At 31.8% G+C, this 24,390-nt stretch overlaps 1 protein-coding gene across 1 annotated transcript; it reads right to left on the minus strand.

Moving 5' to 3' along the window:
- Positions 1-676: 676 nt before the first annotated feature.
- LOC130612691 (integrator complex subunit 5-like) lies at positions 677-22,255 on the minus strand. Its single transcript, XM_057434044.1, has 26 exons — positions 22,138-22,255; positions 20,937-21,144; positions 20,395-20,516; positions 19,852-19,903; positions 18,462-18,515; positions 18,221-18,266; positions 17,345-17,437; positions 16,415-16,586; positions 15,739-15,874; positions 15,106-15,172; positions 12,894-13,003; positions 12,763-12,812; positions 12,292-12,461; positions 7,952-8,057; positions 6,481-6,603; positions 6,032-6,096; positions 5,519-5,739; positions 4,743-4,864; positions 4,079-4,100; positions 3,697-3,851; positions 2,952-3,202; positions 2,652-2,722; positions 2,298-2,446; positions 1,605-1,709; positions 1,308-1,380; positions 677-858 (listed from the first exon to the last, which is right to left on the minus strand). The coding sequence occupies exons 1-26, from the start codon at positions 22,195-22,197 to the stop codon at positions 755-757; spliced, it is 2,907 nt and encodes a 968-aa protein (XP_057290027.1). The 5' UTR covers positions 22,198-22,255; the 3' UTR covers positions 677-754.
- Positions 22,256-24,390: the final 2,135 nt, after the last annotated feature.

The raw sequence follows: 24,390 nt of genomic DNA on the forward strand, positions 1-24,390 counted from the left end.
TCCAAAAGCAACAAAAGCTACCTATGTTTCCATATAAACACAATTTTGCAAGAATTTGAGAACAAAATATCGTAAGAAAAAAAATGAGGCTGAATACTGATGTTATGCTCATACTAATGAGAACGAAACATGGACGCAAACCAGGCTGAATAAGCTCAACAAGAACGGCCAGCTTCAGGAGAGATTGTATTGGTTTCAGTTGACGATAAATGACAAGATGATATGCAGCGGTTGCAGTCATGCTATTTAGATCACAAAATATTTTGAGTCAAGGTGACAAATTGAAGTTCGCCGCCACAAGACGCAATTTGAACTTGTCTATGATTACAGCGGACTTCGGATCTTAGGCTATTTTGTTACATTCCAGCTCGCAAAGCAGATGTCAGAATGGCCATTTTTCAAATCAGCTACGTCAGGGCCCTTTGTGGGTACAGATGTTGACCATTCTGTAAAACAGACGGTTTCAAAGTGCGACCTAACCCACGCATTTGAAACAGTAAAACAAAACGTAGAATACGCAATTTTGTAAAATGGCTAAAAAAGTTTCATTGTCTCAAAATTTCGTGTTGGGTTGCAGAAATTTTGGTTAAAAAAAACTCGGATCTTATTGAGTCACGACAATCACAAAATTCCGAACAAATTCAGACAGGATAAGATTTATAAAACAAAAACAAAATAGCTGTTTAGAAAAATCTTTCTGTATGAATATGTACAAAATGAAAATGAAAAACCAAAGAACTAGAACAGTTTTATTTTATGAAGGAATGTCACGTAAAAAACGATGATACAGATGACCAAGTTCGGTGATATTTCGCAGAAAAATGACTTTAATCACAGCACGGACGTGGTGCAAAAGTTCTAAAAAAAACAAGAAAAAGGTAGGTATGAAAAAAAGGTTCCGTAGCTACACGTTTTTCGAAGTGAACAACAACGAAACGACGTGATGCTTAAACAACAAAGAAGAAAAACGCCGGACTTGGGTAAAGTCTAGCCGTGGAATTTTAGCACGCTGTATAAAGACGATGGAATTAACTTGCTAAAAAATGTGCAACCTTGCAGCGACTTCACTAGAAGCAACTACCTCACGTTTTACCGTTTGATGTCTTTAAATGGGTTTCTGCCATTCGATTTAAAAATACTGGAGAGGAACTACCTGTGCGAATCTTATTGTAACCATCAAATCGTACGTTCAATCAGATTGTATTTCCGTGCTTAAAAGGTTCGTTCGTTCGTTATGAGTTTAAGCATGTGTCCTATTCAACGGTACCGACGAACAATAGCGATATCAAAAAGAACAACAAACCTACCGTTGTTAACATGCAGCTGAGGTCTTCCCAATTGATCACGATCTAAAAATTTATCGGCTGCAAAATTCGTGTTCTGGAAAGAAAGAAAAGCAAGTTATGACGTAAACAAATATCAATATTAAAAAAAGAATTAAAAAATTAAAAATGCCAGAGAATCAAGTAATATTTGACAACAATGGCAAAACCTGCAAGTCTCAACCTGCCATTAAATTTGGCAAACTGTTTGGAGCATGCAGCACACGCTGGAGAATAGCTTAAAATTACAGTTCAGACGAAAATCTTAGCGTTCGTACTTACTTTTAAATATTTCCAAATGGCACTCAATATTTCGTAGATTTCTTTAGGTTTAATCATATGAAAAATGTCGGCTATACTTTCATACGCTGCTGGTAGCCATCCACCCTATATGCGAAAGAGCGGATTATTTATCCCATAGCGGGCATACCAATGTTTATTCACTAATAGCCTAATAACTCCTCTTACAATATTTCAAATTGCAGCAGCTAAATTACTCTGATTTTCTGCTTTTTTGCATAATTTTATCTGGTAACTAAAATAACTGAAATGGTATATTACTAATTTTATGTACAACAGGTGAACACACATGTGCAATTTCATTGAATAACAGAATCTCATGTCAGAGAAACGTTAAAGCGAGATTTCATTCCACGTGCGGGGCGGACTACTTTTGGTGGAATCATACACATGACTGCTCCACTCCATATGAAATAATATGCTACGTGAAAAACTTCATTTATACGATCAGTTCTTTTTGTTATCCTTAGAACGTCTATAAATATCAGCTGTTCTGCAGCCTGCCTTAATCACACTTGGTGAGTGAACCGTACTAATATGATACTATTTTTCTATAAAAAACACACAAGGATAGTGTTTCTACCTGCAACCAACCAATCAAAACGCACAACGAACAGTCTAAGTTGTTTCTAGTTATTCGCCTCGTGGAAACATTTATAAAATCAAAACAATTACCTGTTTCAAAATGTGCATTATTTTGGACACTGATGCTAACTCCATAGGTGAACTCTTACTCGACGCTTTTCTGTTCGATTGCCAAAACTTGAGTGACATACCCAGCAAACTTTGAAGTATTACTGAGCAATGGTATAATGAAGGGCGAGCTGAACAGAAAAGACAAAAACACATTCTTAGAAAATACCAGACTATTTGAATAAATTAAAAAAGGCATTGTAAAACAAAAGAAGTTTAATTTTCCGTAGGTAAGATTAATGAAATAATTTTAAAAAGATACAAAAATGAGCAGAAGATACAAATATGAGCAGGAGAAAAATAAAAATTTAATGAAAATTTGTACAGTTTGACTACCTGATGAAATCACTTCTAAAATATGCCAGAGTATAGGTTGCGCGTCAAATCTTCGTTTAACTTTTAGATCTCTACAACGAAATACAGTTAAACACAAATATTCAACAATACAATGCCATAATCATGGTTTTCATATTAAAGAAAATGGCTATAGCTATAACAAGTTTTAAAAATACTACAAACAAACATTCGCTACAAACAGCTTTGAAAAATTACAATAGTAATAGAAGTATTACAAAAAATCGCATAAAAAGACAAATAAATTACGTTTACTGGTCAAACACAGGAAAGAAAACACACCTCTCAATGGTGTACTTTAGAAAGTCTTCGTCTGGCCATGTCATTACAGGTGTAATTTCAGGACACACAAGCTCTACGATAACTGTTGCGGTATACGCGTACGCACTAGGAAAACTTCGCGTGAATGTGTGGTGACCCCAGGTAGTCAAGAAATTTGTATGCTTAGTGTCAATTACATTGGACGTTCCAAAACCACCGGATACCGAAAGCAGGTTTGATAATGTACTGATGAAAAAGGTATGAATCAATTTCTGAAAAAAAATATTTTTATTTGTGAGGAGAAATGATTTTTCATTTACGGATATCGTTTAATCCAACAACAAAAGGATTATATTTGATTAAGTACACTCTCTTTAAGTTTATCGCAAACCTCAAATCTTTATCCATTCAATCTGCTAAATGTTTTGATACAGTAGAGCATGTTTTATAAAATTTGATGTAATGACAATCGAATCTGTTTATGAAAGGTTTTCTGTTTGCACAAGGGGTATTTTAGAGATATAGACAGAAAAATAAAATTACGAAACACTTTAAGAATTATCCCAGGTTCAAAATGTAACTTTGTTAAGGCTTGAATAAAAAATGTATTTTTCTTATAAAAAGAAAAGAGCGCAATATGTTATGAATAATCCTATTTTGATCGCTAAAGACAGAAAAAATAAATTGGATCGTTTTTACTAACAAGACAGGGAAATATCTGAATGTGCAGAAAATTATGAAAATATAAACAAACAAACAAACAAACCGCATTTTGAGGATGAATTTCTTCCAACTTTCTTTTATTTAGTCGCAATCCATCTTTAAAACTAATTGAAGTCAAATTATTGTTAAATCGATTCCCTTGAATACACGAGTAATTCGATTTGACCAATTCAACTTTAATAAAAGCCTCTTCAGGATCTACAACAACAACAACAACAACAAAAGTTATGAAATCTTCTGCGAATTATGTGCATGGAAGGACAATGTATTGGTGTTTAAATAATTCTCGTACAATGAGTCAATGAAGGAAATTTCGGCAACATAAGCAACATGATTCTTTTTTCCAAGTTTTAGTGATATTTGATGGATAAAATTTAAAGTATTGTCTTTCTTGAAAAATCAAACTGGATTTCAAAGCAACTTACCTGTAGCGAATTCTTCTTCATCCTAAAAAAATGCAAAGTCAGTTAATATCTTAACTTACCACTTCTATCCTTCTATTCTTGCAGAACGGATTATAACATTTTCTAGCTTATTTTGCCGACATGGATGTTTTTTACCAAAACTCTCGTTGAAAAAGAAGACCTATTCTGGCCTAAAACAACATGGTGATAAAAGATCCACATTTAATTCAGCCATGCCTGCACATAGATGAGACTTTTACCGAAGCACTCACGATTCAGTGCAATATTTCGTTTTGGTTCAGATGTCTTTGCACTACCAAGCTGTTCACGGCTCTTTTTTATCAACTTCTTAATACTCAATGGAAAGAGGAATAGTGCCTCATATTTAAAAAAAAAATATGTTTTTTCTAAAAAAAATGGAGATTCGAAACTTTGGGATTGAAATAACAACAAGGTGATGAAAGTTTAAGGAGTGAAACTAAACTTCGCGTATCCTATACGGTGAAAACGAGCTACGACTGATCAGGTACCTTAAGTAAGAAAAAATATTTAGTAAATATTATAATGCAGTAAATTTAAACCAAGTACTTAAAATGGTCACCAATAATCGTTGACCTTCACTAAGTATTTATTTATCGACAAAAACACAACAAATTATTGTTGTTAGAAGCGCCATCATGCTTACCTTTTTTAGCATATATTCCAACAGTAATCTAATCACAAATTGTTGAATCACTTTATATTCACTAACAACTTTGACTAATAACTTATCACAAAGCTTCAAGTCGTTTGATAAATCGTCAAAATCTAAGAAAAAAGAAAAGAAAGAAAAGAAAAATTAAAGAGTGTTTAAATGAAACGGTCTCCTGAGATATTTTCGTCTGATCGAGATCTTGGTGAAAAGTGAAAAACACCCTGATTAGTTAGCGTAATTAGATGGTACATGTTATCCCCGCTCGGTTTACAAAGGGAAACTTGGCTAACCAAAATCCCGGGCAAGTAGACTGGGATCTTGGTTAGACGGGATGTACATTTTCTCATGTGAATGTTCTGGACCTACTCTTTTATTTTCTAGCTATATTTTTTTTCATTGTAACCCGGAGCACAAAGTGACAGATACGCATATAAACCTGAATAAGTCGAATTTATCCCACATTAACATGAAACTTGGTTGATGGGTTTCTCGTTTTCCATATAAAAAGACCATAACAAAAAAGGCATTATCTAGCAGAAATTTTTCCAGAGAAAAGTTTTACAAAAATATGGGGAATAAACCTTTTCTAACGGTAAAACGTTTCTTTTTTCGCAAGAACAGATTTTCACCAATAGCTTTTAAAGTAGCTATCAGTAAACACATTCTATACGATATATAATATGATATCTATATGATATTCAAACATTGTTATTCTCAAGTTTAAGAAATAAGAAACCAATAAAAAAAACAACCGCAGCAATTCTAACCTGTTCTATCCGATAGAACACTCATTTCGTTCAGACGAGTAAAATAATACTGAACTGATGACTTAGCAATTACTGCATACTCTGAGATGCGCAACTCTGAAGAGCACAGCACTTGCAACAGTTTCATGGCAGTTATGGCAACAGTTCTGTTACTTGTCGATGCTAATACGTGTGCAATTTGGCTGACATAAAGTTTGATATCATATGTTGCAGAAAGCCGCCTACAAAACACAAAACATTTTTTTTTAGTCTTATTAATGATAAAAAATGTTAAACAACTTCTTCTAATGCAAAAGACGTGGAAAAAGTGGATTTATTACCATTATGGGATACAATATGTGTTGTTGTAAAATTTGCCAAAAACAAACGAAAAATTTACAAAAAGAAAAAAACAGTTCATTGATTTCTTTTTATTGTAAAGGTTTACAAGGTTTTTACAAAGTTTCAAACTTGGTGTGGCAGCAAACAAAAAACAAAAAAAAAACAAACTAAAACTAAAAAAAAAAATGAAACCTTTCTGTTGAGTCAGATTTTTCAGATTCCATTAATGTTAAAAGATTTGCGAACAGCGCATTTACCTAGACAAAGCAAAAAGTACACATCATTGTCACGCATGTAAGACATTTACAAAAACCCATCAAGACAGTAAGCTATATGTTAATAACACATCAAGAAGGAAGACTTTATCAAATTATCTCTTAACTCACAAACTTAAAAGCTCTGGGATGCTAGGTTTTAGATTCAACTTCTTGTTGCTTCTACAAACACTTTGCACACAGTTAAAACTAATTTCAGTGTGCAAAAAATAAGTTATGCTTTACCAATTCTTCAAGTTGTAATTTCAAACGTCAAACGTTAGATAGTCGAGAATTACTGCACAGCCAGTGTTCAAAAAAAATTTGCATCCAATGGAATAAAATGTTCGTTTTTGCATTCACGGGTTTAGATAGAAACACGTGTACCTGACGGTGAGAATATTCATCATCAGAGACTTCCATTGTTTGAAAGATTTTTTGAAATACATCTTTCCTTATGTCAGGTTTACTTGATTCAAATATTTCCATGAAATATTGCAAACAATAATTCTATAAGAATAAAAAAAAAAATTTCTAAAGTTGTAGGGTGGCCACAAATTTAAACTTTTTAATTATAGAACACTTTAGGAGAGGTTTCGGGGTCAAACTTCAAGAGAAAACACTAAAAAATATAAATTAACTATTCTGTATTGTAGGAGACTTTGCCAAAATTTTAGTAGGAAATAAAGTAACTAATAACAAAAGTGAGACTGTTCATTTCATATTGCAGTGATTATGGTAATATAATTCACACTTTCTGTTAAAAACTAAACATAATAAAACGTTATAACAAAAATAATGCTCGATTTTTGTCACATTAAAACGTTATAACAAAAATAATGCTCAATTTTTGTCACATTAAAACGTTATAACGAAAATAATGCTCGATTTTTGTCACATTAAAACGTTATAACAAAAATAATGCTTAACTTTTCTCACAAAAAACGTTATAACAAAAATAATGCTCGATTTTTGTCACATTAAAACGTTATAACAAAAATAATGCTCAATTTTTGTCACATTAAAACGTTATAACAAAAATAATGCTTAATTTTTGTCACAAAAAACGTTATAACGAAAATAATGCTCGATTTTTGTCACATTAAAACGTTATAACAAAAATAATGCTTAATTTTTCTCACAAAAAACGTTATAACAAAAATAATGCTTAATTTTTCTCACAAAAAACGTTATAACAAACATAATGCTTAATTTTTGTCACATTAAAACGTTATAACAAAAATAATGCTCGATTTTTGTCACAAAAAACGTTATAACAAAAATAATGCTCGATTTTTGTCACATTAAAACGTTATAACAAAAATAATGCTCGATTTTTGTCACATTAAAACGTTATAACAAAAATAATGCTTAATTTTTGTCACATTAAAACGTTATAACAAAAATAATGCTCAATTTTTGTCACATTAAAACGTTATAACAAAAATAATGCTCAATTTTTTGTCACATTAAAACGTTATAACAAAAATAATGCTCGATTTTTGTCACATTAAAACGTTATAACAAAGAGTTGAAAACAAATGAATGTCACTATAAACAACTTTTCAGGAGATTTTTTAAGAATAATTAATAATTTGGGTCTAAATTTAGGTTATTTTGGAAATTTCAGTAGGGGTCACCAATAATTGTGCGTTACCTCACTACAAGGAGTTTATGTAAAACACAATAAAACCTACAAACAAACAAATTTTGTGATATTATACTTGTGAGGGAATGTCCATTTTAAGCAGCAATTTTCACGAAAAATTATTTCAAGGTTAATAATCATAATAATAAATAACATCAATCAAAAGTGCTGAAATAATCCAATGCTTAAAACTAGAAATATAATACTTACTGATTTTATATCCGTGTTCAGAAAGATTGTTATTAAGACTTCAACCATCTTTGCTACACCTTCTTGGATGGCCATCAGGGAAATAAAAGTTTTTAAGAATGTGCACCTGAAAAACCAAATAATGATTAAAAAAAGAAAAACAGACATAATTTCACATTATGTGTTCAGCCATTTTATTTGCTTTATTTTTCAATTCAATAAAATGCTTAAAGTGATTAAAGTCAATACTTCAGAAGGATGCCCTACATTATCCCTTGATTGTTTTTTAAAAGTAGGAACAAATATCTACTATTATTAAAATAAACAAGGAGACCGGTAAAGTTTTGACAATCAGTAGAATCAGGATAGCCTAGGTGAGTGTGAAGACAAGTAATGTGAATTTGTGTTAAAAACATCATTGATCTAGTCCTGAAAATCTGCACGTATATTGCCCTTTTCAACAAATCGGGTCTTGTCACTATTTACTGGTAAATACAAAAAATTATGGAGGGCCTAGGTTTTCTTTACCTTGCTTACCGTTTGTCTTCAGTGAATGAACTAATCATAAAGTATCACATTGACCAAAAATAACAAAATAACTCTTTCCTGCTTTTAACCTATAATGGGGGAGTTTATTTGAACAGAGCGTATAATAAATTTATTGCAAAACAGTAAGACAAAAGGTAATTATTAAAAATTTAGGGTAATTTAAGCAACTAGGACAAATTTCTTACTTACCCGCTGAAGACAAACATCTGTCATGGTAAATCAAAATATTGAAATAAAACTTACATGCCATTGTGACTAACAAGGGCACTTATTTAAGGGAAAAAAATTATAAAATTAATCTTCCAACAGGGCGGGCACTTATTTGAGTTGGGTGGGTAATTGAAGGGGTGCAGGCGCGGATCCAGGGTTAGTCAGATAAGTCGCGTGCCTAAGTGTAAATTTGACAAAATATGTTAGCCAAGCGAATGACGTCAACGATCCAGGTGTTGCAGACGGAGCGCGTTAAAAAATCAGATTGTAATTTATTTACGGCGAAAAGCCATAGTTCACAGCGCCCTCTCCATTTCGCCTATGCCGATGTTGATGCCAAAGTTGTGACGTTAGGCTATAGTTTTAACTCCCATCCGTCAGGATTAGTCAAAGACTCACGCCTTTTGGCTTGTTCTTTCCGTACTATCATGGCTACTGCAGATATGTTGGCGCGGGTGCTTACTGATTTAAAGTGTGATAATGTTGAATCTGTTCGTAAAATCCAAAAAGAACTTTTAGAAAGTGTTTATTCTCTGACATTTTTGTTTTCTGGGGATATTTATCCCTTGGTTGGTAAAAGTCTTTATCGGAATTCAGGTGCAGATATATACATTCCATTTGAGGCGAGGTGGGAAGATAAAGGAATTATTGCTTTAAGGTGAGAAGTATGTTTTTTACTCTCCAACACACCTTGCATTTATTTAAAGGTTTTCAGTATATTCACTACGAAAAGCTAGTTGAGGGTGAGCTTTTTACAACAGACTATTAAAAACAGATACAAAAAGATTTAATTAGCTATAGCTAGCTATGTAGCTGGCTAAGGGGCCATCGACAAACAGTTTTCATCTCTCATCATCATCATCATTCTTGGCTTAACGTCCGTTTTCCATGCTAGCATGGGTTGGACGGGGTATATTAATGACCCTCTTTCAATCTGATCTAGACTGTGTTAGATCTAAACTCAACTTCCTCTGTAACAAGTCTGTCCTTATAACCTCCTGCCAAGCCTTTCTCGGTCTGCCTCTGGGCTTTGCCCCAGGAACTATCAAGTCTCTACACTTTCTTACCCAATTATCCTTCTCCATTCTTTCCAAGTGCCCCAGCCAATTCAATCTTCTTATCTGGATAACATCTTTAATTCTACGGAGACTTAGCCTGCTTCTTAGCTCATCTGAACTCTTTCTGTCTCTCAGACTGGCGTTACACATCCACCTAACCATTCTCATATCATTCCTTTCTAAACGGTCAAAATCTTCCTGCTTCACTCCCCATGTCTCACTACCGTACAGCATACAACTTCTTACACAGGCCTCATACAACCTACCTTTTACCTCAATTGACAGGACTCTGCTAGTCAACAAAGGAAGTAACTCTCTGAACTTTTTCCAAGCAGAACCTATCCTGCAAGTAACACTTCTTCCAACACCCCCTTCACTGCTCAACATATCACCTAAGTAACAGAAGTTCTCAACTATCTCTAACAAGCCACTGTTGTACATCATTAAAGCTGGAAATACTTCATTCTCTATAATCTCACCTTTGCAACGCTTGCATACAAACTGAATGTTAGCTCTTAACCTTACACTAATACTACTGCACTTCTTATGTACTGTTAAAGGCAAATTGGCCGTTAGGGGGGGGAGGGGGTGATGATTCGTCCGTTAAAAATATAAAAATGGAGATGAATTTCACATTCTCACCTTTTTTGTTTATTTTATGGAAAATGAAAAAAAATCAACAAATTAGAAAATATTTCCACAGTAAAAATCGGCCATAATCTAGAATTCGTTGTTAAAAAAATGTATCCCGTGTTCGAATAAGTCTCCACAAAGATTGTTCCGTAAAGCGCGAAGGGGGGCAAAATTCTATTTAACGGCAAATTTGCCGTTAACGGAGACAAAAACTAACGTAGGGGAAATGGGCTTGCCGTTAAGGGCTGGATGGAGGGGGGGGGGGGTCCGAGTCTAGCGGCCATTTGCCGTTAACGGAGACGAAAACTTGTTGTTGACGGCCCCTAATTGTTTTTGTAATATGAGCTTTGAACAGAATTTTCAGCATTTTTAGGTGTTCTTTCTCAATGAATATTTGTGTTGCTATTAGAACCAAGAACTTGACATCTGGGTAAGTAAGGTTGGTGATGAAAATAAACAACTCTTCGAATGGCTATTAGGAAACAAAGTTTGTTGAGTAAAAGGTCATGGTAAAATATATTATTTTTAGATCCAATCCATCAGGAGACTGTCTATACAGCTCAGCATCGTTGGTATTGGTAGGTGATAATTCTCTTGTTGATGTTTTGAGAATCTTGACATCCATAGAACCTTTCTTGCATCCTTCCTTTTATTCCAATCATCCTTGTTTTCAATTTGCTTTTAAAAACCAAAAGGCAAATATTTTTATATCTGAAAAAAGTTTATTCAGATTTTCCCTTTCCTATATTGTTTGTGATATGACTCTTTCTCCTGAGTAGGCAGTTAAAGCAGAAGCAATCAACAACTGCACCCCCAAGACATGGTCTCCTTTTCTATCAATACTTGCCTTGTTAACAGTAATAAAGAAAAAAATTAATACGTTTTACCCACAGTTCGGCTTGTTACGGTTTCGAACTCTCATTACACAGTGTATATTGCCAGGCCCATCTATTTTACCTGATGAAGATCAGTTAAAAATTTTATTTTGTTATGAAGGTATTGTTAAGTCTGGTGTAGACTTCAAGCCAAATCATTACGTTCCCCTTGTTCCAGGTTGCAACTTTCTTAACCGAAAGTCACATTTTCCTATTTCAGCATGCAAAAAGCAGAAAATTGCCCTTCTTAATTCTTCTTTTAAAGTTCAAACGAAACTTGAGTTTAGCCCTATGAATAAACAAATATATCTGAACAAATACATGGGTTGAGGTGTGTATGTATCATATCACATGTATGTACATTTTATCTTCATTATCCAGATCTTTCCATATTCTTATTGTTTTTGTTATGATTGTGTTTTATTTTGCTGTCCATGGCTGGTGTGATCATTTGATTCACCTACACAAGCTGATGAAGCCTGATATTGGCAGAAACAGCAAGAGTTTATAAATATTGAAATATATTCACAATTGTCTCACTTAATTGTAGTTAATTCCTGTTAATTTTAGTGCTTTTATCTATCTAAAATAAGAAGTGTAAGACGGAGAGTTGATTCTTATAAAAAATGTTCTTAGGAGATTTTCTTATAGCTTAGCGTTTTTTTTCGTCAATTTTATTAATAACTAGATAAATCGGAACACAATTTTCGGCAATTTTTGCACCCGCAAAGCTTAAATTAGCGAAAGTTTCTGAGGCTTGGCCCCAGACCCCACCTGGGGGCTTACAGCACCCCCCAGGACCCCCAGCTGCTAAATTCAAGACTTAGTCCAAATATTGCTGCTGCACAGCAATATTTTGACTAAGTCTTAAAAAAGTCTGGATGCACCCCTGGGGTGCTTTATGGTATTCACCAATTTTTAAAATAAAAAGAAAATAGCTAAACCAACACAGATATAAAAAGTTATGAAGTTATATAAAGTTATGAAGAGCAAAATTTTAATATTCTGAAAACAACAGAACAAATTTAGAACTTACTTTTGTCCTGTTGTGTTAAGCATTTGAAGTGTCAGTTGTTTTGTGTATGAAGAGAGGGATGACAAAAATTGGTTTTTCGTAGCTTCATCCACAGATTTGTTTTTCAAAGGATACTGAACGCGATGAACATATGTATGAACATCAGTTTTTAATTGCAAACATAACAACTCCTAAAAGATTAGTTAGAACATGATGCATTCTACATAGTGAGAAAACCCTGCACTGGGGCCTTTATACTCCAATTCTATAGTATTTTGTCTCAATGTTGTAGGGTTTTAGGATGCTATAAAGTTTTATGTTTTTTTAGCATTTGCCAGAATCACACTTTATTAACTTGGGGATTTTTTTTACATGCTTTAAAAATTAAGGAACTATTTTTTATTTAAAAATTTTGTAATATAGTTAGTAATATATCTATATTTTCTACAGGTAAAAAAGAAGAAGACTAAGAATTAACACAAATGCACTTACCAACACAACAGTACAAAAGTTCTGAACTGCTTCAGCCAAGTTAGGATTTTCTAGACAAACACAAAAATTTCTAATTTTCACCACACCAAATAACGCATCAGTATGATGTTGACGTAAAGACTATACTCCACCTTTTACTAAAATAGTATCTTCTTTGCAAGCATACTTGATCAAAAATTGAATCAACTTAAAGCTTGATGCATCTAGCATTTTTAAGCAATCAACAATTCTCCGCAACATCCTACACAGAAGCAAAGCAGTAGGCAGTTGTGTCAGAGTAAAAACACAAAAGATGCACTAGCACACAAGCAAACATTTTCATCTGGAAACATTAGATTATATATTATTCGATGAAAGATTATCACACGGTATTTTAAATTTGATCCTTTTTAAAAGAAATACTTTGATTCATTCTCATATTTTTTGAAGTATATCATATCTTGTTGATCAACCGAAAAACGGGTCTTATTTAGAAAATAAATATATTGTGAAATATTCTCAAAGAGATGCTCTGAGTAGTTAAACAGATGTAAAAAAGAGAATACAATAACCAGATATATTTTGTTTGAAATTATTTTGACTAGGAGACTAACATTGGTAACTGTAAAGGGTAAAATATACTGCAAAACAGTAAAACAAGTGGTATTATAAACCTTTGTGCTTGTAGACAAAATTATATAAAACATTTTTTCACAGTTTTGGTCTTAAAAAACCCAATGAAAAATGTATAATTTTCATGCAAGCAGTCACACATTAACAGCAAAGAAGTGAAACACAAGTTAAATGTCACAAAATAAATTTAACTCCAAGTAATTCTATACAAAAATAAATTGTATTGCTCATAAAAAAGTTACAGATCATGAGATGCATCTTTAAATATATTTCTAGTTGTAAAAGAAGCTAGGAAAAATCAACTCAAAAAGATGTGTCGTTAACATCTTGATGAAATCAGTAATAACCCGTCAATGCACAAGATTTTTTTTTACAATTATGGTCTAAATGTTACCTGTAGTAGGCAGATCTTAAAACTCTGATCAAAATAATGTATAGTATCATGAGGTTATGATCAGAGGTTAAGGAGATATAAGAGTTTAAAAATTTTGCTGAAGTCATGAATAACCTGTTGATGCACAAAAAATTTCTTTTAGAAAGTCATTTACCCATTGCCTCTATTGTGTAGAGTTTGAACGCTGATTAAGAAATATACTGGGGTTTAAAGGTTCTTGATGACAACATCAAGTCGTCCATTCCGAAATGGATTCGGAGACCAAGGTTTAGAAAATTTACCCAATTTGGTCCCAGGTTGGTCCTTAGTTCCCCGCACGAAGAAAGATAACTGTTGTCACCACTGGGTTTCCGTATTATTATAAGAGATGTTAGCAGAAAATTGCTCCTTGATCAAAACACATGTATTTAATAAAAGTAGATAATTTAAAGCAATTGTCCATTGTCACATTTTTTGTTAAACAGTTCATTTAATATTTTGACTATTCAGCCTTGAATAATTTGAGCAAAGATTGACATGGCTTTTCCACTTTAATGCACAATTTCTAAATTTGCATTGCATTTGGGATTTTTTATTGCAGTGGGGCAAGTTGGACTATGAGCACCTTGTTCAATAAAAAAGTGGAACTTTACCACTGAATGTTTTTCATGCTTGTTTTAAGCAATTATCTCTTACTTATTCATGCTTTTATTTTTTGAAATAGCTCAATTTTCTCTAGATCTTAGTTACTGAAGCCAATTTTAGACTTGTTAAAATAACTGGGAGTCTACTGTAAATAAAATTATGCCATAAAACAAGATCTGAGAAGCTTCAAATAAGGTATTGATAAAGATAAACAAAACCATATCAAGGAAGCTATGAAAGTCTTTGTAGCATTTTCTGTACTATGACTGAGAATAGTCCAGCTGCTTGACTATGATAACCACAATAAAGAAATTAAGGTTGTATCAAATCCCCAAAAGAGAGTATTGCTTTAAATTGGCTTATTTTTCAAGTCACAATTTGTAGAATAAAATTTTGTTAACAATATTTGTCACGAACTTATGGAGTCATTAGACAACCTGAAACTATTTGATTGACTGCTAATTTCCTAAAAATTCATTACACAATTTTCAGTAATATCTTGTTTTCTTTACAGTCAAATGAGTTACTTTCAAATATACGATAATAACAAAACTCTCATTTGAAAAATCTGAACAAAAAACAGCTAACAAAAACACCTTTGAAAACTAAGCAAAAAATGTTTCGTTGTTTTCCATATAACAACATTAAAAAAATTTTGTGTAGTGACTATCATCATTTTTACCAAGATACATGAACGATTTTAATTGATTTACCCTCGTTGTAAAACATCCTCACGCTTATTACTCTGTTCATAGATGATCAATAAATTCTTGTGGGATACTAAACAAAATAATCAGTAAAATAAGAAATCCACAATAAAACAATCAAAGTAATTCCAAAGGAATACTGAACAAAACGAATCATTATAAGCTTTCTTAAAGAAAAAAAATTGAAGCTACTTCTTCAATTTGTTATTCCCTAGTCACCAAGGATAAAGAAAACACACGTTTCTTTGGTGCAATAGAAATCTGTTTTTATTTGCTTATGTTATTATAGTATTCTTTTAATAATGGCTTTCCAAACATGTTAGTATGGCTTCATACAAAGCCTTTTAAAATAAGCTGTAAACCAATCAAATCATCAGATTTCTTCATACTAACAGTCCAGTAATAAATTACTATAGTAATGCTTAACACAAACTGAAAGGAATAACACACAAATTCATTTTTCTGATATTGGATTTAAAATTGTATCTATATTATATTGTTCCCAATTTTTTGTCTGTTAGCCGAAGATAGGAGATGTGAGTAGTTTTGGCAATCTCCGGTGGATTTTTCCACAGGCTAACAACTAGTTCAAGATAATTATTTAAACAATGGTACAGAGCCTAACAATATTTTAATCACCTGATTGCAGGAATCTGTCCATAATGGGAATGAAAAGGTCAACAGACTGAATACAAATATGAAGTAGGAATGGAATGGTACACAACATTGTGTGGCTTTCTTTCTTTTTCATATCAAGACTGCTAACCATGCTTTCCTATTACAAAGTAATAAAAACAAACACATATTAGTGGATATTAAAACACATGCATCATTTACCTTAAGGGAGTTTTTGTCAATTTTGTGAAAATTAATTCATGCAATCCATGCCATGAAAAATAATTTCTTCAAAAATTTGATTTTTTTCCTTTTATGGAAAACGTTTTGTGCTAATTTGTTTCTTCTGAATTACCTAGGACTACATATAATTGATATGTGAACTTTCTTTATGTCTCCCTTAAAAAGCAGAATAAATTAAGAAACAAAATGTCAACAATTTTTTTTCACAAAATTTGCAAGGTATCAGAACTTACCAACGAAAATTAGTTCTGACGAAAGCTAAATTTTACTTAAAAAAAAAATTAATTCTCTTAAGGTTTTTTTAAGCTCGGTCTGAATATCCTTTGAAATAACAACAATATATAGATCAATTGACAAAATTTCAAAATGTTGATAAAAAGAAAAAAAATAACATTTGAAATAAACCTAAAATATAAAAGCACAATGAAAAATTTTCCAAATTATTGGCTGTTCTTACTTCGTATAGTTTAAAGATAACATCTTCAATAACACTGCTTTTCTGTTTGTGTATCAACTGAAATATTGACAGCATTGTTTCAATTATAATTTCAGCTTTTCGTGACTGTTTGCTGAATGCTTCCAATGCATGACATAAAAAGGTGTAAGGTATAAAATCCACAAATGTGGAACTAAAACAGAAATGAATACTAAATTAGATATAAACTAGCCATATGCACTGTGGAAAAACACCATTAAAGAAGTATAATAAAATATTTAAATAAGACAGCATAAAAATAATAGTTTAAAGTGACATGTTATTACAGGAATTTCTTAACCACTCCCGTGTTTTTGGCATTATATGTATCTAAAGCACATGTATTTTTTGTTTCTGATGTAATATTTTGCAAACACATGACCTTACTTCATGACTTTGCTTATGACATCATATTAATGTCATAAGATTTTTTAGATAAATTTATCTTTTGATTGTGCATGTCCTTAATAAAAAGACATCCTCCAGACATTACAAAATGGTGTACAGTAGAAAATATCTTATGAATTTTTTCCTATTTTTGCACTTTTTTAAGTTTTCCACTCACTAAAAGTTTCCAGGAGCAGTGACCACCAAGTTATAACAGGTCTCCAAAACTCCTTGTTCATCAGAATTAACAAGAATTCTAAACTGAGACCAATGACCCAAATTTAAAACAACCGGGCGGTATTCATGCATATACACCATACCATACCAAGGTACAAAATAGGTTCTGTACATTTAGACTGTTATTAACATTATTACCAGCTACCCTTATCATTTTTTCCACTTATTCTATATGCATTTCGCTAAAATTACAAGTGTATGTACATTGTTAGTCAATCCTAATTATGTATAGCATTCTTATAGAAAAAAAATTGGCACGATTAAAACAATATTAAATAAAATTCCTACCAGATATGTGCAAGGGCCCAATCAAAATAAGGTGTGCAAGAAAGGGTTGCATTGAGTAAACACTTCAAGCAATTTTCCTGATTTCGTTGCACGCTGAAATGAATAAATAATTGTAGGTCATTAGTGATTCATAACATGTCATTTGTCAAATTGTTACAGGTAATATAACAAACTCTAGAGCATTTTAAAGGCATTGCTCATTGAGTGTCACAACTGAAAATTAAAAAGTATATAACTCATGCAGACAACATATTTATTAGGACAACATTGTCAAGGTATTTTTGCATACTTTTCAGTGATTTTTCAAAGTTAACAAATTAACAGGCGTTTATGACAAAAGCTCTTTATTATTTGAAGCTTTAATTAAAAGTAGAATTAAAATAACACTGATTTAAAATAACGTACAGCCTTTCACATGTCTGATTTCTTCAAATTGTTGCTTTAATAAGTTGGCAAGTTAAATCTTCTCATAAATATATGCCAAATAATAGCTCCTTGTAAGTCAGCATTTAAAAAATGCAAACATTAGCAAAAACTAATTGTAGATGCCTATTAAATAACATTTTTGGTTTTAGGATGGATGCTTTTATTCCAGGGAAAGGCATAATTGAAGTTAAATGAGACTTAGGCAACAAAAAAAGAAGGCAGAACCTGGCTTATTAGTTTATAATTTAAATGCTTAGGATACAAATACAGACAGTATTACAAGTCACAGCAGATTAGGACAATTCTAGGACAAGGACAGTGGTAAAGGCCAGGACTTCCAGAATTTTAAAAACTGTGTAACACCTTACACTATAATTCAGTGCTTTTCGTCGACATTAGACCAAAAATTCAGCCATAAGCTTTCCTTACTTTATAAAAAATAACACTTACATTTTATTCAAGCAAGTTATATTAATTTCCAACAGCACGTTTGTTGCTTAAGATAAGAAAACAAAATATCAATAGGCCATAAACAAAAATAAAATAGTCCCATTCAATCACTTTTATATAGGTATAGAACACTGTAGTACATAATTTTTAGCTAGAAGAAGTAAACAACATGACACGAGGACAGCAAGTTGAAAATAGGTTTTAATTTCATTGTTATGATTTAATGCATTTATAAAATTACCTGAACAATTAAGCCACATCTGAAACCTTTCCTCCAATGATAACGAACTAAAATCTAAAAATACAAAAAAAAAAATAAAGAAAACTTAATATCTAAAAAACATTTTTTAACAAATGGTTATCAATTATTTAATTTATGTGTGCTGTTTAATAAAAAACAAGATGCAGAAGCAGCACAAACTGTATCGCCTTAAAAAGGTGCAACCACAATACATTCACAATGGTGAAACACCCAATTTTGTTGTTCAATTAACACTTGGGAAAACTAAAATAGTCTATGCTGCTTGGCCCATGACTACAAAACATGCTAGGTTTTGAAGCCTATTTATTGACTTTGGCTAGTTACTAAATGAATTTTTAGGACACAATAAAAACATAAGACGTTAAAACAGACTGGAGGTAGCCACTAAGTTTGCACAAATATAAAGCAGCTAAAGGGGGGGGGGGGGGGGCAGCAGTACTTGTAAATAATTATTATTTGATCAAACGATTTCAAAAATAAATATGATGCTTTATGATACACACAATTTTTTATAAGAAAATTCAAAAACTTGGTTGGTCATTATTGTTAAATAAACAGCAGAGAAAACAGAGTAGACCAGCTAGGTTAAAATTTTGACATTCTTACAAAAAGTATGTGATAGATTTTTTTGATTTACTTTGTCTGTTTCTCTGGTTTTTTTGTTATACAGATGGAAAGCTAAAAATTTTATCACTTTAATGCATCCCACCATTGAACTGGACGTATTTTAGTATTTCCTTAAAGAAAAAAATAGCACTGTTTGCGCACACTACTGCACCCTACTTAAAACTCTTTCCATTCGCCTATTTTTACTTTTCGCTCATAAATTCATAATCCGTTATTCCTCTTTAAAGTTTACCGTGTTGTGATAAAAAAGTTATGATATGAAGATTGAAATTATTTTGCTCCAATAAGAGGTTGTTCACATACGAGGCAGGATGGACAATTGCAGGGATGGCACGTTTGCCAGGATTCTGCCCTCATCAATAATCAAATTAATTAAAAATCACTTTGTGTTTATTATTATATAGTAAAATATTTTCTTTGAACAATCTTGTCTGCTGATGGAACGATTTTCCCACATAAAAGCATTGTCCTGGGACTAAGAGGATAATAAAAAAAAATCCCAGGATTTTTATTCTGTATAGTGGAACAAAATCCCAACAAACATCTTATTCTGACAATCAAAAGCTTATTGATGACATATTAGTTAGTTAATCAGTTACGAGTTGCAAATTAATACTATCCTCACAGAAGAGATAGTAACAAGATCAAATGATCCAAAACACAAATATTCATTAAACAATTTTTTCTAGACATATTGGCAGATTGGATAGTATTAAAAATCATGATACAAAATATCACTTACGTCTTTTTGTTCCATATTGTCCACATATCTGACTCAATGTTTGCACAGCCCACTATATATATACATATCGAACATTAAAAACCATTGGATAAAAAATGTTTTAACGTTTTTTATCACACCTACCTATATAAAAGTTATATGAACATTGATAAATTTCATATTTCTTTTGAGATTGTTTTTATTTTATCTTTATTCTTTATTAAATTTACTTCTTTGTGTTTATACAAAATACCACACCTCATATTCAGCTGGTTCCATATACTTTTTTCTACTGCAAGAAATCCTTTTAAACATGTTCCTAATTGTAGTGGCACAATTTATTAATAAAAATATTGGAACAAATTTAATAAATTTTCTGCATCTGATCCAATCCTGATACAGATACATTTGGCAGCTGGAAAATGAAAATGTGACTAAAAATGTTCCACTTTTCCCATCCTTATTTGTTATCTGCTTTATGAGATTCTTCAATGGACTATTCATTCATTTATTTTTTAATTAACATTCAGTTATCCTTCAAATAAATAAATGACCCAAACGCACCTGAAAAATCATTGGTGCCCATGCTTTTGAATTTGCTTCGATAGATGAAACCAAAACCTGTTGAATTTTTCGTATTTGCATATCTCGTTTTCTAGACACATTTTCAATAAAAGCAGGCAAGCCTAAAATCATAAACACAAACTTAGCTTTCTGTTTATATACAACATTTTTTCTCCACACACATATACAATAGTTTTTAATTTACTGTGTCCTACATTTTAAATAGTCAAGTTACTGATATTATTGCACACATAAGCATGGCAGTCGATAAACAAGGAAAAAGATGATTCATTGGAATTTTTTCCCAGTAAGTATTTTTTTCAGAAATACAAGAATGTTAAATAGAAAAGGAAAAGTAAGTAGAAATTCATAAATAGGGTCCAATAGTTTATATTCAGAATTTCTGCCTAACATATTACACAAGAAAAGAATTGAAACGTCTAACAACTGTTGGATTACAATAAGAATCTTCATGACAACTTGCCTTTATTAGACAACAGGACTTGGTGATCCTCCTTAACGTTACACTAAACATAACATACCATCTAAATTTTGCCTTTCCAACTCAACAACATATTTTTGAGCCTCATCTAGAAATACCTCCCCTAGTTTCTCCAGCACAGCATATCTTGCACATGGTAACAACTGGAGTAGGATAGTAGCACTGTCTGTTCGCTCTTCCAATGATGCAAGACGATCCTTGTCATCAGCATGTTTAGATAAAAACGAATTCACATCGGCCAGCAATACCTGCAAAAGATTGATAATTTTTTTTAAAGCAAACCACTCTTTTGTCACTATAAAAGGAAAAAAACATGGCCATCTGCATAAGAACAAAGTAAAATCCAAAAAAATACTGAATTATTATATAAAGACTGTCAAGATTTTGGAACACAACATTTTCTTGCACCTCACAAAATGTTAAGATACAGAGAGCATAGCTTGTAAATAAAATAGAGATAGAACACAATGGTTTTAGAATCTGCAAAGAAAAAAAGGTTGTATAAATTTGCTTACATGAATCCTGGTTTTGCACATTTATTATTACCACAAATAAATTTTCTGGACTAATTGAATGAAATTCAATGCCTTTGGATCACCATGATAAAATTAATGCAATGTATATATATAAACAACCCTCTAGCTTTAAGAGCCATTTTCTATAACTGTCAAGCACTCAGAGGAAGTGAGGATTCCAAAATTACTACTTTATGTAAAGTAGTAAACTACGGTTTCAAAGAATTTTATAGACAATTTTTGTTTGATTTTGATTAGCGGTAAGATTTTATGGTTGTTTAAATATTTGTTATTTTGGGGGTCTTTTTGGGCCAAAATTTAAATATTATTGGGTAAAGTGCTCACATTTTACTAAGAAACACATTAAGTTCAGTATTGAAATTGTACATGGTTTCAATCAATGATCTTAAACTTCAAAAAAAAAAACAGATTAGGTTACTAGTTCAAATTTATTGATTTTAAAATATTTTTAGGGTGCTTGACCAGTTGAGGTGTGAATATGTTTTTTGACAAGCCTATTTTTTTTAAATTATTGTACTAAGCCTGTTAAAAAAATTCATTATTCTGATAATCTTTCCACAAGTTCACAACTATATATATATATAGTTTTATTATTTTTTCTGTTAATATATTTTGTAAGTCGTCAGCTTAAAGTACTTCTAAAACTTAAGGTTGTGTTTCTTGTAAAAATAAAACAAAAGATTTTAGTTGGAAAAACCATCCTACCTGGTGTGTACGTTTCTCTGTGGTTTCATAAGTTTTTTCTTCACTATTCATGGTATACATATATTATATTTTATGTCATATAAATATCATAACTAAACCTAAGAAAATGTAGTTATTAAAATATCTCGTAAAGGTATATATGTACATATATATAAATGTTATTTTCAAAAGTTTAAACAAAGATTTTGTGCCACTTTTGGGGATGGGTGGGGGGATAGAGGGTATTACAGGAAGAATATTTGGATTTAAGACCATAGCAGCCTAGAGGGGGAAGGGGGTTGTGGGTGGACGCTCTTCAAAAAATTTTTTAATTCATCTATATGAAGCTAAAATATCAAAAATAGAACTTTAGGTATCACATATGGCTATGAAGGTAGCGGTATGGTATATTAAACCTCTTCTGTATTAAGCATTTTTTTCATATGTACTTGTTAACAAAAGAAGTTTGTTCTACAACATGATGGAAAAAAATGTTCAGCATAGTCTGAATTTAAATCATGTGTCTTATTTTTTTCTCAACTTTAATCGTTTTGAAAATATGACATGAAAATAACACTCAATTTTTTTTTATTATAATCACTTTTGTATTCAAATCCGCTGACCAAAAATTAAAATTAGACACATGATTAGAGATCAAACACTTGTGAAGCCGAAAACGAAAGTTTCACGACGTAGTCAATTGTATTTTTGAGACTGATCCCTTTTAAGAAGAGTTGGCAACCAAAAATTTTACAAAAAAATTATTCAGAGATATTTGTTAATATTAAATCCTTCAATTTTCAGGAAACATTTTGGAATAAGAATTAGTTCATTGGAAAGAGCAGTTTTAAAAGTAAAATGTTCCTTAAAAAAAAATAATAATAATAATAATTATTTAACATTCCGCTACCTAAAATCAGAAATAAACAGTCAACTAAACCATGCCTTAATCAGTCTAATTGAAAACATTAGAAAACAACTTGACTCTGGAAATTTTTCTTGTGGAATTTTTATAGACCTTCGAAAAGCCTTTGATACCGTTGACCACAACATACTATTTGGATAAAATGCAACACTATGGTATTCGTGGACTAGCAAACACCTGGTTCAAATCTTACCTTACTAACCGAAGGCAATTTGTTTTTATTTCTGGGAATAACTATTCCGAAATAGAAATTTTTCATGGGGTGCCCCAGGGATCAGTCCTTGGACCACTACTCTTCTTAATTTATATTAATGACCTCCTAAATGGAATTTACCATAGTGATGTTTTTCACTTTGCAGATGACACCAGTCTATTATGCTCTAGTCCCAGTTTGAAAACCATTAAGAAAAGAGTAAATATTGATCTAAAACTTCTATGCCACTGGTTCAATGCAAATAAAATTCACTTAACGTTGCCAAAACCGAGGTTATTCTTTTCAGGCATCCCAATAAATCAATCAGCTATGATGTTAGACTTAAACTAAATGGCAATTAATTATCCTTTTCCACTTGTGGTAAGTATCTTCGGGTTATTATCGACTCTCACTTAAATTGGTCATTTCATATAAAAAACTTAGCTACCAAACTTTCCAGAAGTAATGGAGCAATTTTCAAACTCCGTCACTATGTTTCCTTAAAGATACTCCTCTCTGTATACTACTCTTTATTCTTTTCTCACGCTTCTTATTTCTCCCAAGTTTGGTGTCTAACCCATAACATCCATACTGATCGAATCTTTAAACTTCAAAAAATAGCGGTCAGGCTCATCACCTTTGCTGACTTTAATCAGCCCTCCAAACCTCTACTAAAGCAACTTAACCTTCTTAATATTTTTGATACCCCCAAAATCTGTAATATAACTCTAGTTCACCAAATCTGAAGAAAACCTCTCCACTTGACATAGTCTTCTCAGTCTAGCGTTTCGCCTGGATACTTACAATACCAGAGGATCTTCTATTAAACTTTTAGACAAACCCCTTGTTATAACTTTTTCTTTTGGTACCAGATCTACTTTATATCAATGTATACTAGCCTGGAACTGCTTTCAATCTCTTTTCCCTAGACAAGACCTTTCTTCACTATCAATATCTAAAATCAAATCACTCTCGCTACAAAAATTCCCTCCTCAATTAATATTCCTAACTAACTTAGTCCCTTTTCTACCTTTTGAAATGATTATACTCTAAACAGATAAAAACCTAGTTAAAGTGTGTAGTTAATTTTCATAAAGAAAACAAACAAAAATTTATATTTATTTATTTATAATGGAAAATTCTAAACATATAATGG

Source organism: Hydractinia symbiolongicarpus, chromosome 10 (assembly GCF_029227915.1).
Source record: "Hydractinia symbiolongicarpus strain clone_291-10 chromosome 10, HSymV2.1, whole genome shotgun sequence".
NCBI classification, from domain to species: domain Eukaryota; kingdom Metazoa; phylum Cnidaria; class Hydrozoa; order Anthoathecata; family Hydractiniidae; genus Hydractinia; species Hydractinia symbiolongicarpus.